This window comes from Bactrocera tryoni, chromosome 4, assembly GCF_016617805.1.
Source record: "Bactrocera tryoni isolate S06 chromosome 4, CSIRO_BtryS06_freeze2, whole genome shotgun sequence".
NCBI classification, from domain to species: Eukaryota; Metazoa; Arthropoda; class Insecta; order Diptera; family Tephritidae; genus Bactrocera; species Bactrocera tryoni.
Genome location: NC_052502.1, coordinates 78,358,229 through 78,373,478, shown reverse-complemented (window position 1 = coordinate 78,373,478; position 15,250 = coordinate 78,358,229). Strand labels below are relative to the sequence as shown.

Here is a 15,250-nt window from a genome sequence, read left to right as displayed (position 1 = left end):
GGCAGGCGAGAAGAGAGTGGAAAGAGAAAGTGATAAGTAATAGCAGCACAAAGAAAAGTAAATGTTAATAGCTTAAAAATAAAATGGCGGCAGGAAACGAAATATTTGATGCGTTAAAAAGCGGATAATCGATGCATCAACAAACATATGCACAAGTAATGTAATTGATTACTTTGATGAGTGGATGGTGGGGGTATGACGTGTTTTTTTTGGCGAGAGTTTATTAAAGGGTATTGAAATCGACGGTTTAATTCTTAATGCAGACATCCTTGCAGCTCAAGGCACTTCTCCTAACCTCTTTGTAAGTCTAGGTCGCGAATGTTAAGTTCAAGACTGACCACGTGTGTCGTCCATGAAACCCACGGTAGTCAGTCATTATTCTGGCTAATTTTATGCGTTTAGGAAACTTCTTTATGACTGCTGGTTAGTTAGGTGAATAAATTGAGGTTACGTTGGATTTGATGCGACAAAATGCTTTACATTTGTAACAACACTAACTTTTAGATGAATATTAAAATGTCTGTCGTTCTCGTTGTAGTTGATCACACCACTTACTTAAGAACTATGTAACTTTCATTATTATACTCACGGTTGCTTGTGTATGACTTCGCCGACATATCTACTCGTTACAGATTTTTCGATTTTTCGATTTTTTTTTGTTTCGTTGAGAGCACAAATGTGTATGGGTGAGAGAAAGAGAGAAAAATGAAGCAAAAGGGACAAAACATATGCGAATTAGAATATGGATTACAACAATAGCAACAAACGTACAAACAACACGTTAAAGAACTAAAGAATAAAACAGAAAACTAAAGCGTCTCCGAGTACCAACAAAGTCACCACTCAGTCTACAATTACTTACTGCACTGGTGAGGCGCTCGTCGACGGCGTACTCCGTTGCGGATCCTCGGGATTGCGTTGTGGCCCGGTAACTGGCCGGTATTCCAGCAAATTGTATGTCTTCCAAAACAGGTACTCGCGATAGTACTTGAGACCCTCGTAAAGCACAGCCATTACAAATATAGCGATCATCGAACCAATCAGGCCCATGATACTATCGAATTTCCACCAGGAGAAGAGCACAGTCTCATTGTAGCCGAAGTGGAACTGCAAAAATAGTGTTTATAAAAATTTTGGCTACCTTTTGACACTACAAATCGCCTTTACTTACCGCCATTGACATCATATGATGCATTGCTCCTTCCATATTCATGCCGTGGTCGTGGTTATGATGCATCGCATGCTGGTCGCTCATGGCCACGTGCTCGCCATGACCCATAACATCCAAGGGGCTGACAGTGGTGGTGGACAATATCGCAGCAGCATGATCGTGTGGTGTTGCAGTATCTAGGGCCAACATATGATGTTCTTTAGTTCAAATGGTGGACCATTTAATGGATGAAGTGGAGTTCGAGATAACGAAATAAAGATAAAGTAAAGAAAAAAAATTGAAAAAAACAATAAAAATAAATCAATACATTTAAGTAAAAAGACATTACTTTTAAATTAAAAAAAAAGAAATATAATCCACAGAAGTAAAAAAAGGATCTCTGGATACTAGCATAGACAATTGGTGCTAACTACCAAATATATCCTACTAATACTATGACTTCAAAGTAATAATGAGAGTCAGCACATGGCTTAATTGAGTTTGGAGCTTGGCTTACAAAAAGTCTGCGTGTCCAGCTGGTTTGATTTCCTCGTCTGAGTTTGAAATTGGTGTGTCAACTTTCGTAGGGTAGGTTAGGTCTAAGAGTGACCTCGCGTCATGCTAAGGAATCAGATATCTAATTCTTCAGCATCACACAGGAGTCACACTAAAACCGTTGTGTTCAGTCCATTGAGTGTCCGGCTCCTATAATCCTTGAACCTATCAGAAATCTGTTTAGGTGTTTTATTTCTATTTTTGCTATTTCACCTGGATGTCTAAAGTGTGAGAATTTCTACAACCATTGAAAGGTGGACCCTACTGCAATATGGCTGTGGCCAGGCACCCAAACCAGTGTAATTATAAAATAGCTCCATGATAGAGATAAGAAGTCTATACATTTATTCACTAGTCTTGGACGCACGGTCGGCGAACTCATGACTAGTATCGCTGCTCTACTGTCGAAGTGGTTAGTCAAAACTCCGAAAGAGGCTACGCTCGGGAGTAGTAGATCTAGATGCGGCAGTGGTCAGGAAGCCTAAAACTTTCTTTTTTAAGTTTATGGCGTTCCTCTCATAAGAAGTAAAATATTAGTGGAAAAAAAAACAAATTAGTCGGTCTCGAAAGGTCAACCTTAGTCATGCTTAGCTTAAACTTTGTGTATAAACAAATCGGCGGCGGTGCTATAAGTGCCATTTTAGGTGTTTCTTTCGATTATGATTGTAGAAACTTACCATGATTGTGTATACTATGCTGTGAATGATCCATTTTGCCACTACCGAGTGTCGGTTACCACTTAATATTGTAGTTGTTGCAGCTAAAATCAACCGAATTAATTAAAAAGAGGACTTTTTGCTCGCCAACACTTGCCTTGGCATTTAGGAAGAATGCTGTGAAATGGCGGACTGTAAATAGAGAGAGAGAGAAAGAGAGAAAGGAAATAAGTATATGAGAAAGTATTGTGGAGCATTCTAAATTTAATTGTAATTTGCTTGCTTGTTGCTTTTCCTTTTCTACGTAACTAATTGCGTATATCGTGCATATCGGTATTATACATTCAAGGACTACAAAGCATAATTAAGCGTTGTATAACGACTAAATGCGGTGGTGGTATAACAGCAAATACGATGAAAGGCTTGCAGAGGAAAAGTAGAAAAAACCCCGTTTTATGCGCATAACTAATCAACTTAAGCAGCTGATAAAGCTCTTACTTGCTCTTCCATAACAATAAAAACCGCCAAACTCAGCAAAATGAGATAAAAACTTAACAAGAACAACATTCAAACATTTATAATTATGCCAACAGGAGCGCAACAGTTTGTCGCATGTCTCAGACTAAAAACGCTTAGTCCGTAGCTACTAATCGCATTGCACAACTGACACGCGCAAGTAAATGAGATCACGCTGAAACAAAAACCGGATTATAAATGGGTGTTATTCATCTAAAAGTCAGCCGTTTGGAGTGGACGGCTCATGATCTTATGCATTCTGATACTTCCAAAACGTTTGACCACCATATCATGAAAGGCTATTGAAATTTAATCTTCTGAGGATTTTTGTTCCTACGTTTTTTACGTGACGGGTCCCAAACCCAACGCACAACCCTGTAGAGCTCGCCTTAAAACGGATGTTCTTTGGCTACCCAGAGGATACTTGGTCTAGGGCCGGAAGTCGTAAGCTGCATAAGCTATATGTAAAATAATCGTTTTTGGCCACTCCCAAGTGAATGGCAATCGTCCGAATGGACGTGAACACTCCAGCTCTGAAAGTATTCGACGCAGGGGGAAGCAGAGGAAGAGGAAGACCTTCACTCCGTTGGAAAGACCAGGTGGAGAAGGACCTGACTTCGCTTGGAATCTCCAATTGGCCCACGTTGCGAAAAGAAAAAACGACTGGCGCGCTGTTGTTAACTCGGCTATAATCGCGTAAACGGTGTCTACGCCAGTAAAGAAGTAAAGAAGAAGAAGACCCGTTCTAATCAGTCCAAATTTGTTCCAATTGGTAAAGGGTTGGAAGACTGATTACTTTGCATCACCAAGAAGCAAACATAGTTAATAGCACTCGGATTCTCTTCTTCCGCTACTTATATGCTTAGCAACGGACATGTGTTTAATCGATAGTTCTGTGTAAAATATTTCCTACTTCGTTTTTTCTGGTAAAACCGAAGCAAATCTCAAATATGATAGACGCTGATATGTACACGTGACGAGGCGTATATATGTACGTACTTATGATTCATGTGTGGCATCATGCGTGCTTCCACCGAGCGATGCATGAAAAAGTTTTGAAATTCGAGCGCTTGTCACTTGTGAAACTGCGTAAATATGCAGCGTTGCCACGCGTGAGCGCAAAAACAAAAATAAAATGTATGGAAAAATGCGGGAAGAGTTCTCAGAATATCACCGATGTGTTTTCCAACAACAACAAAAGGTCAAATTGAAAACAAAGGCCAAGTTCAAAGGAACTCACACAGACAAGGGTGAACAATCAGACGGTCGCAGCATAAAAGTCCTTAAGAGCGAAACATATTCATAAAATAACGTATGAAATATCGTCTTAGAGCTAGGAAATTTGAGGATAGGATAAAACTAAAATTACTAAATAGAACAAGAAAATAAGGTGTCTATTCAAAAACCTCGCATTTTTAAGATTTCGACTCAAGCATCATAACCGGTATCTTCCGGATTCAATTGTACAGCTTCCTTGCACGGCCGTTAATTAACTGAAGACCTTTATCAGCAATGGTTGATGCAAAAGAAAACTCCCTGTCCCTTCGTTCCTGTAACCTGGTACAATACACTAACCTAACCAAACCTAACGTACAGGGTTTGCCCGGAAAATAATAGAACTGATTTTCTTCCGCCGCGAGCAGAGACACGCGATTAAATTCTGTTTGAAACTCGGTAAATCTGCGACAGAGACGTTCGATGTCGTTCGGGTCCGGCAATACATCGCAGCCGATTGGAAGATGCACTACGACAACGCCTCAGCTCACACCGCCTTTCTTGTGAACAGCTACCTAACCAAGGCCGGCATCTCAACGCTTTTGCAGCCGCCCTACAGCCCAGATGTGGCACCCCGGCCGAGGAAAGGCAAGCATTTTGAGACGACAGAGGGGGTCCAAGCAGCATACATCTCGGCTCTCAAGGCTATTCCGGAGAATGCCTTCCGTGACGACTTCAACGCAGAAGGAGCCTATTTTGAAAGTTTTTAGAGAATTGTAACGATTGGTTCAATGATTTTTTTAAAATCGACTCAGTCCTATTACTTTCCGGGCAAACCCTGTAATTTAGCTTAACCACAACCTTATGCAACCTGCTGTGCCGGGTATAAAACTGTCAACAAATATAAAAAATAACATAGGATTGTATCGAATTTCGGGATGTATGGCAGGTTGCAAATATTTTGCACGTTACTGTATAAATGCATGCGAATCACTTTTATGCAATTGCAATGCAAAACATGCGCGCCCAAAATATTATATTATCATACAATTGATTGCGTACGTGCCGCATACGCAACGCTGATACCTCCAAGCACACACATACGCACACACACACGCGCATTGGGTTGGCTATAATCAAAAAAATAGTTGTTTTTATGCCACAAAAGACTCAAATTTGTTGAAAGAGGTCACCGATTTTGGCGAAAGCCGATACATTGCAATAACAAAAACAAAAACAATAAAAAAATAATAATTCAATGGCGTCCTTTGGTTGCAGATCACCAAATTCGGCCGCACGTTGTTTAAATGAATTTTGCGAATAAAGTGTTAAATTATGCCCACGCACACACACACCCGCATACGACAGTACACGAGCTGTGTTGCAACAGCGCAACTCATTCATTAATTATGTGGACGTTTCAGGCTTTATCTTCGCCGAAAACAGCTGATGGCGAGCAGCCCAACCTACAATGGCGATATTTTCCAACAATTTTACTATGAATTTCGTTTAAGCATATTAAGCTCCACGGTATGTGGCATGAATTGTTTACTTTGGTCATTTTGCAGGGCCAACTAAATTGACTTATCCTCATTTTCACTTTTTATTTGAATTGCGTTAAGCCCGACACGCCTAATTGACGGCCATCAATAAAGATTTGAATAACTCCTCGTAAGAAAACAGCCATTATTCTGTTTCGTATAAAACTTGACAGCTTTTGTATTACCGCATACTGTCTAAAAACAAATTGGATCGCTAGCTAGAAGAAGCGTGAGTGTTATGGTTGATACGATTGTTGCCGAACCTTTATGGCATGGACTGATTATACTTATCCACCCATGGGTCTCGAGTTGAAACATCCATGCGACCGACATGGCCTAACTAGCGCATTCAATTTGGCCGAAGAGCTCATACAGTTCGTGGTTCCATATTCTTCAATATTCATCCCTCACGCGACTAGCTCCAAAGATCTTGCGAAAAACAAAGCTCTCGAATGCTCTAAGTCATCAAACAAACAGTCGTCGCAGAATAACTCTTGCCAACAGGAGTTACTTTGGACTCGACGAACAAACCCTAAACTCTATAAGTTACTTCTTATTCCCGTCCTGCTATATGGCGCAATGGCATGGACGATGACAACATCTGATGAGTCGACGTTACGAGTTTTAGAGAGATGGGTTCTGCGAAAGATTTATGGTCCTTTGCGAGTTGTCCATGGCGAATATCCCATTCGACGGACGATAAGCTATATGAGATATACGACGACATTGACATAGTTCAGCGAATTAAGTGACAGCGGCTGCGCTGGCTTGGTCTTGTCGTACGTATGGACGAAAACACTCCAGCTCTGAAAGTATTAGATGCAATACCCGCCGGGGGAAGCAGAGGAAGAGGAAGACCTCCACTCCGACTTGGGATTTCCAATTGGTGCCACGTTGCGAGAAGAAGAAACGACTGGCGCGCTGTTGTTAACTCGGCTATAATCGCGAAAGCGGTGTCTACGCCAGTAAAGAAGAAGATTCATTCAAACACTTTTTCCCACTTTTTGTGTAGACAGTGCAAAAGTCACCTCACACAAACCTAAGCTTTACTCAGAAGAACTCATATTTGTCGAATCATAACACTTTTTAGAATTTAAGACATATTTTCCTACTCCCAAACCAATTTGCACGAAACTAAAACCGTTCAGAATCGGCAGACTTTGTTGAACTTTCAAACTGATAGTGGTTTCGGAACTTTTATTAGCTTGTTGGCGCAAATTGAAGCTGTCTGTTTGCTTTTCGAAAAAAACAATTTTCCGGTATGGCGCATGAATTTATCAGAAACATGGTCGAACCACATGCATATACTGCATATACATATGATGTACATCTATCCATGACTATATAAATGCATATGTATGTATGCACTCTGTGTAGCATTGGGTTAAATTGAACGATTGACAACTAATTTGCTTCGAGTAGAAAGGGAATTTTCGGCAGATCACTGAATAGAGATACGAGCAACAAGCGGTACGAGCTGTGTCTGCGTGCGATTTGGTTGAATAACCGGAATACAATAAATCGCAAACCTTTTACTTTACTTTCAGCAAAACGAAACGAAGGTGAAACAAAGCAGGTAAAGGTGTACACAGCAAGCAGGCGGGTTAACTGTTTGCTTATTGTGGCTTACAAACCCAACTGCGAAACAATTGATCTGGAATTGGTGAAGGGGAATTTCACAAATGTTAAAAACAATGCTTAATTACGAGTTTTTAGAGAGTAATGTTTATGCTTTAAATATGAGACTTGCGGCTTGACGCGGTGGACGAAAAGCAGAGGGGTATAGTAATGTAGGTTGGCTTTCATATTTCGGGAGATTGCAACAATAGTATTGAAATCTGGCAACTCACAATTTTATAGTAAAATTTGACATTTTTGAAGTTATACATACTCAGAACGCTTTGACTTACGTGCGCTATTTGTGTTGTTTACAGTGACTTAAAATATTCATCTCGCTCAAAAAATGGAATTAAAACCCGAAAATTTACGCGCGATTATTTTGACAACTTTCGACTTGCATTAAATCGGCAAAATCTGTTCACGTTGGATCCCAAAAAATGCTCATGTTGATTGGTCGAGGAAAATATAAAAAAAAAACTACGATAACTGTGCATCGAAACCCGTCTAGGGCATCATAAAAGGTGATGATTCGTGAATATATGCGTGCAAGTATGAACCCATAAGTAAAAAGCAGTCGACTGTCGAATCCAACAAAAGAAAAGAAAAAGACTTTCAAGAAATTAGAAATCCCAACCATCGAAGACGTAACTCTCTTCACCACGACAAAGCGAGTTCTCACAGATCGACTGAAACAACTGCATTTTTGAGCACTCAAAACATCGATTTGTTGAACCATCCGACGTATAGTCCTGACTTGGCACTAAATCACTTCTTTTTATTCGTGGACTCCCCACATATAAAAGACAACCGACGTATATAGTATAAGAGTTAAGTTTACTTTCACTGCAGACGATGTGGAATCTAAACGCTTGCAAACTGCAGCTGTCACATGGTAACGTCGATCGCATACCAGGTAGTCAACCCTTTTGGAGCAATTGTCAATGATCAGAAATATGGCAGATTGGTAACTGTCGAGTGGATTGGCCGCCGGTGAAATGTTGAGCAATTCTTAGTGGAAACTTTTTCGAATTATAAATGCTAATGAAGATAGGAAAATCAGAGGTAAGATGCGGAGAAAAATGCTTAGGGCGTTAGTGAAGCTTATCAAAGCTTTTCGTGCAAAAATGTTCATATGAAATTTGTAGGTTATGTCCAAATGAAAGTGGCAAATTGTTATTATGACTATAAATTGTTGGAATTCGCGACTAATTCGCTGGTTGATGACTTCCTGACGTATTGCTGCCGAAATAAGAAAATGCTGTACGCTTTGCGGCGTACAAAACAGCGTTGAGACCTTCATATGGTATGTGAGAATTACATTCATATCATATGTGCAGTGCATTAAATTTCTTGTTGCCATCTCTTCACCACTTTCACTATCCACACTTACTTAGCCAGTGTTCTAATGTCGTAAATAATCTAAATTGCTATATTAAGCGCACTTTAAACAATAAATTTGCACTTAATAAATTGTAAGCACAGAGGTTGATATCGTGAGAGAGCAGCGGCCAGGGAACAGCGAGCAAAGGCATGATTTATACTCGCAGCGCACTATCGCCACAATAAAAGCGAGCAAATTGCAGAAAAGAAAGCAAATTGATGCGAAAATAAAGAAACAACAATGAAAAGCGGAAATTGCAGGCTCACAATTGTGGATAAAACAAATTGTTTACAACATTTCTACGGTCGCTTGTGAAGGGGAAAGCAAAGTGTAAGCGGGAGGAAGAGCTTAATACAAGGGAGTGTTGAACTTATGCTTTTACCCGTTTTAATACCTAAGCTAACCCTTTGAAAATCAGCCTATAATTATAAAAGTCAGCTGACAGTCAGTTGCTAGTGACAGCAAAAGGGAAGAAAAAGTTAGGTTAAGGGATAACGGGGGATAAAAGATAATAAAATGGATCACGGGCTAGGCTAGTCGTCGATAAAAAAATAGGCTTTTGAGGACGCTCATAAGGACAATCCACAATTTATAAGAGCACAATGGTTTCCAAGCAACCTATAATACAAATAGTTATTAGGTCCGTTCCCACGACGGTCGGATCTACGTAATCGGATCGTGTCAGGATTTTTTATCCGCTTAAGGACTGTCAGCCATTTTCGAAACTACTTCAGGCATTGAGAAGTAAAGTCTTCTCGACGAACAAAAACCAAACTCTATAAGTCACTTCTTATTCCCGTCCTGCTATATGGTGCAGGGGCACGGACGATGACAACATCTGATGAGTCGACGTTACGAGTTTTTAGAGAGAGAGGTTCTGCGAAAGATTTATGGATAAGAGGAAGACCTCCACTCTGTTGGAAAGACTAGCTGGAGAATGACCTGGGTTCGCTCGGAATTTTCAATTGGCGCCACATTGCGAAAAGAAGAAAAGACTGGCGCGATGTTGTTAATTCGGCTATAATCGCGAAAGCGGTGTCTACGCCAGTAAAGAAGAAGGACTGTCAACTCAGCTAAATTCTACAACTACGACAACAACAACAATACTTATTAAGTCCCCTATCCGTAAGTGCAGAGGTGGGTATATGGTAAAGGTCGTCACAACTGGATTTTGAACTTTAAGCCACGGATTCTCTGCACTTTAGACCCGCCCTAGTGTACTCCCGAGAATTTCTGCATGCATCTATGTACTATATATGTGTGTTTATATACATACATTTGTATGTTGCCATGACATTGAAGGGCAGCAGGAACGAATAGCACCTCCATTATATTTAACCGCAAAGGACAAATGTAGAAGGATACAATCTTCGCAGTATGTGCGAATGCATTGTGCTTGTATACAATACATACATATGCATGTGTATGTATGCGGGAGTGAGTTCTGTGCGAGCAGCAATGCGGTTGACATTGTCAGACAACTAATGAACATGCAGGTCATGCAGAACCGCAACAACACAAATAACAACAATGCGCACAGAAAAAAGAATTAACGAAAACATTAAGAACAATAAAAATATAAACACACCAGCACATACACATACATATGTTTATATATATTTGCAAGTAAGAAATTAGGTGAATTGTGGGCGGCTGGGCTAGGCGGATGCGGTGCAGATTTCCAGGAAGCGTAATACACCGGCAACAGCAACAAGTTGGGCAGGGCGCAAAGAAAATTTTCGCATTTCGCATATTTACGGCATTCTTTGGCATCTTGGATGATTGAAGGTTATGCGGTGTGTGCTCTATTGTTGCTGGTGCGTGTTGGCGGCGTGGCAGAGAGGCAAGTAGGAAGCTGAGCTTTTCGCTAATGGCTGAGATAGCAGTATTGGAAAAGAGACACGCACACGCATTTGGCACGCAGGAATTTTTATGAGAATATTTTTAACATGCCGTTATGCCACACGCTTGGTCGATTGGAGTGTGAATTTGGAAGGAGTTTGGAATTTGGCACGCGTAAAACTTTTGAGTAAATGTCACAGCGAAATAAGACAGTGTGTGCAATGTAGGCGGTGGTGATGATTGCAGAAGGATCTTAAAATAATTAAGCGCTTGTGAATGAGTTTGCTATTGTGGATTTATAAGGCACGGACGTGTGTGTTTTCATTACCTATAATTTTAGAGGTTTTAAGATAAGTTAAGTTTTCATATTTATGAGCTTTAATTTAAGTTTTTATATGGGCTTTCATGTAATCGTTCACATACTTATATCGAAGAAAAAGCTTTTTTGGAGCTTTCACACACTTATATTAGAGAAAAGGATTTCATATAAGCTTTAAAAATTAAAAAAAATAAGATAATACTTAGGTTCAAAAGTTTACTTTGAGCTTAAATAAAAGTTTTGATAGAACTTTCATGAAAGTTTTCATTGAGCTTTTTTATAAGTTATCATCAAACATTCATATAAGCTTTAATTTTTTTCTTACATTAAAACACAAACCTTTTAATCAAGACATATGTATTAAAGGCAAAGCTTTCATAGCCCTTTTCAATATTTTAACAATAAACCGCAAACTAATTGTGGTAGATAGTTCAACCCAAGCAACGGCTTAATGAAAAATATTTCTATATCACGCTATAGGCATTGAAAATCGTCCATATTTATTTAAATAAGATATTGCACAAATTCAGTTGCATTTTCCGCCGGAGAAGTATGCATTTAAATATTAATATGATAAATGGTGCTTTCAGTTCTTGCACAATGCCAAATATTGGTTTACAACTTACTTATTCAGTCAATAAAAACAAGTGAAATTGCTAGAAAATGACAAGTGGAGATAAAGCTGCACATTCGTGGCTTTCGGTTGTAGGCGTTGCACTCGTGTGTGTCGTACATATAACTGTAAACGCAATAGCAAGCGTTCACGTGAATATTTATGGGACCGTACGTGGAAGGACTTCTTGCTTTATTTATGAACCAAAACAGGAATATTTACAACGGACAAAATCGCTGGCAATACAATGAATATGCAAATTTGTTGCAATGAAAAATGTGTGGCGACATTTTAGTTTAATTCTTTGCGTTTTTTGGGCAAACGAGTTCAGCAGAAATATGCACGAAGGGCAAGTATGGAAAAAACGTACCAACAGAAAAAAAATATTATAAGAGAGGTATTGATATAATAAAATGCAAAAATAGATGCTATATAATAATTATCGTTGAAAAAGTCGATAAAATTATGGAAAAGCTGGCAAATCGTCACTAAGGAACTTAGAATTCATCATCAAACGGTTTTGAGCCATTTGCAAATGCTGGCTACAAAAAAAAGCTAATGCACCCATTTAACATCTGTGATTCTTTGCTGAAACGAAATGATATCGAACTATTTCTGAAGCGAATGGTAACAGGAGACGAAAAGTGGATCAAACACGACAATAATGTGCGAAAAAGATCATGGTCCAAGCGTGGTGAAGCTCAACAAATGGTCGCAAAGCCAGGATTGACGCCTCGGAAGGTTATGCTGAGTATTTGGTGGGATTAGAAAGGCATCATCTACTATGAGCTGCTCCAGCCTGGTCGAATGAATGACTCTACATTTTACTGTCAACAACAGATGAGATTGAAGAAAGCTATCGAAAAAAACCGATGCAAGAACTGATCAATAGAGAGGGCTTCGTCTTCCATCAGGACAACGCTAGACCACATACATCTTAGATGACTCGGCAAACACTGGGAGAACTTAGCCTTGATCTTGCACCACCGGATTGCCATTTGTTTTGGTCAATGCAGAACTCCCTCAATGGAGCAAAGTTGGCTTCAAGAGAAGCCTGTGAAAATTACTTGTCGCAGTTTTTCGCCGAGAAACCAGAAAAGTTGTACACTAATGGAATAATGTCTCCGGCGGAAATATGGGAAACAGTGGTCGACCAAAATTGTACATATTTGGTTCATTAAAGCTCATTATAAATATAAAAAAAAATAAGTTGAAGTTTGATTTGAAATACGAAAAAACCTTTTCGACTACACAAAATATGTATGTAGTAAAATATAATAATAAAATGACGGTCGTGCTGCAATTAAAATTTTCTAATAGTTAGATTTATTTGATTTTCAAGTAGAAAACTATGAGAAAATGAAATATAATTTTACAAAAGCATACTTCAACTGATTTGGCACGTAGCAGCGTGGCTGAAAATACACTGACCATGACGGAATTCGCCCTAATCTGATAGTTGGTCAAGCAAATGCCAAAAAAGCAATTAAAAATTTAGACACTCAGCAGTTGAAAGCAACATGAAGTCGAGTGGTCACCGCTGCTTATGTAAAATTCATACACATGCAAACATGTACTATATGTATGTATGTGTGTTTTCAGTGAGCTGTTAATTTTGTGGTATGGAAGTTGGCGCTTTTGCAAGGACAACATAATAGAAAAATAAAAGTTTAAAAATTTATTTATAAGGATGAGCATATCAAGGAATGTATGCGGTGGGTGTGCGTGGGTGCGTATGATCAACTTGAAATAATGTTCACAAATGGCCTAAAAGTATGCTTCAGCATTTAAGAAATTCGCAAAAGCACTCATTTGAATTTAAAAGCAATAAAAAAAAATATATATTTAATTTGTCTAATTACGATGTATCGAAATTTATGGGCTTTCCTGACACAGAACAAGCCCACCGACCTTCTTAGCGCTTAATTATCGTTGCTTTTCAAACATGAATTTTTTACAAGTTTACCAGACCACAACTACAAATATTTTACATTTCATATTTGCCTCCTGCTTGGGCAGATTCTTCTTTGGTTTCTTAGCAGCGCATTTATAAGATTTCCAACATTAATTTTGAGCATAATTATACCCTGAACAGGGTATATTAAGTTTGCCACGAAGTTTGAAACACTCATATATACATATATATATATATATATATATATATATATACATATATATATATATATATATATACTATATACATATATAAATGATCAGCATGATGAGCGAGTCCATATAGCCATGTCCGACCATCTGTCTGTATATATGGGAACTAGTCTCTCAGTTCGAGGCTGTTTTTGACTGTTCATTGGGCCGTTTTTTACGAATATCTCTTGCCAAAAGGTGCTACTTCGGACTAATTGAGGAGGCAATTGAGGAGTAAACGAACAAAAACCAAACTCTACAAGTCGCTATTCTTCTCGTCCTGCTATATGGTGCAGAGGCATGGACTATGACAACATCTGTTGAGGCGACGTTACGTGCTGGATTAGAATCAAGCGCTTGTATAGAAAACTTTTCCATTTGACGAAATATCTGCACGACATTCGGCATGAGTTATTGTTTAAAGCAATAATGCCATCTCTGAAGGAAATGTTCAGATCGAAATCAAGATCTTGTAAGAAACATTCTGTATCTGTGCAGGGTATTAGAACGTTTTTTCTTGTTTATTTATTGTAAGCGAATACACACGCATATACATACATATACACGCTGGCAACTTTAATTGCCTTTGACTTCGCTTTTGAAAGTGTCAACAATCAATTACGCACTCAATAGTTCTTAATTAGGCACACTGAGATTGTTGCTATGCGAAGAATTTTCAAAGAAAAACGCGTTACTGGTAAGGCAGAGACAGGCACTGTTTGACAAACAAATACACACAAATCTTACAAAAATATCACTTTTGGCACCCCAAAAACTCTCACTGTCCTAACCTGTTGCAACGCCACGTAAACGCAGTACCGTTATAACGATTGTTTGTGGCTGCCTGTCTTCACCTCAATGGCATTTTGCGGGGCAAAGGCGAGAAATTTCAGGAACAACATGCTCCACAACTACAAAGGTTGCAAGCAGCAGCCAAAAGACACTTGTTTGAGCGCTGAGGCAACTCGATGCTGCTACATACGCATACACAGTTAGCTGGTTTTAATTGCATGCTAGAAAGATGACAGTGCTAACTGCGTCTGCAATTAGCTATAAAGCATGGCTGATTTGTTGCTTATGGCAAATGCACACATACATACACACATGCACAGAGTCAATCAGCACTACTCACTTTGCGCCCGACCAGGCGTATAGTTCTGCGTTGCGTCCGGCAGTTAACGAGCGCAAATACGCTGCACAAATACCGATGTCGAACTGCGTTGGTTACGTGGCAACAACAATTGCACGGTTGCATTGGCACGTAATGCGTGGAAGCCGACGCGTAGTCAATGCACAACGGTATAATTACACAAGTGTGTGCGGCTCGGCAAGTGCACGGCGATTATTTAGCTTTGGACTGTATTAATTAAGCGGCACAACAAAAGCGTTTGCGTCTGCACGCACTGAATGCTCGACAGCGAATGCAGAAAATAATCACAACTAATAAGTGGTAACTGGCAGCGACGAAAGTGGTAAGCGAAACTGCACTTGTTTTTGTTGTAGTACGAAACCCCGGAGCGATTTATGTGGCACCGCTGGCTGAAAAAAAAAAATTCTCAAATTTATTTACCCACAATAGCACACACATTTCTCTTCAACAATGCATTTACGCTCTAATCTAATTTTAATATCGAGCTCTGCATGCGGTCTGTGCGGCGTGATAATTAAAATTCACGAAAATTGTCCAAATTGCAGTC

At 39.4% G+C, this 15,250-nt stretch overlaps 1 protein-coding gene across 4 annotated transcripts in view; it reads right to left on the bottom strand.

The window, feature by feature from the left end:
* Positions 1-15,250, bottom strand: part of LOC120773355 (high affinity copper uptake protein 1) — a 28,524-nt gene that overhangs the window by 1,696 nt on the left and 11,578 nt on the right. The window contains exons 2-6 of one of the 4 annotated variants that reach the window (XM_040102177.1): positions 2,519-2,553; positions 2,383-2,465; positions 1,172-1,368; positions 863-1,107; positions 590-619 (exon numbers count right to left, since the gene is read on the bottom strand). In XM_040102177.1, coding sequence (XP_039958111.1) covers positions 590-619; positions 863-1,107; positions 1,172-1,368; positions 2,383-2,416 — 506 coding nt within the window. In that variant the 5' untranslated portion in view covers positions 2,417-2,465; positions 2,519-2,553. Of the gene's footprint in view, positions 1-589; positions 620-862; positions 1,108-1,171; positions 1,369-2,382; positions 2,554-14,685; positions 14,758-15,250 lie in introns of those variants that run through there. The other 3 variants (XM_040102176.1, XM_040102178.1, XM_040102179.1) reach the window with 3 other exon arrangements.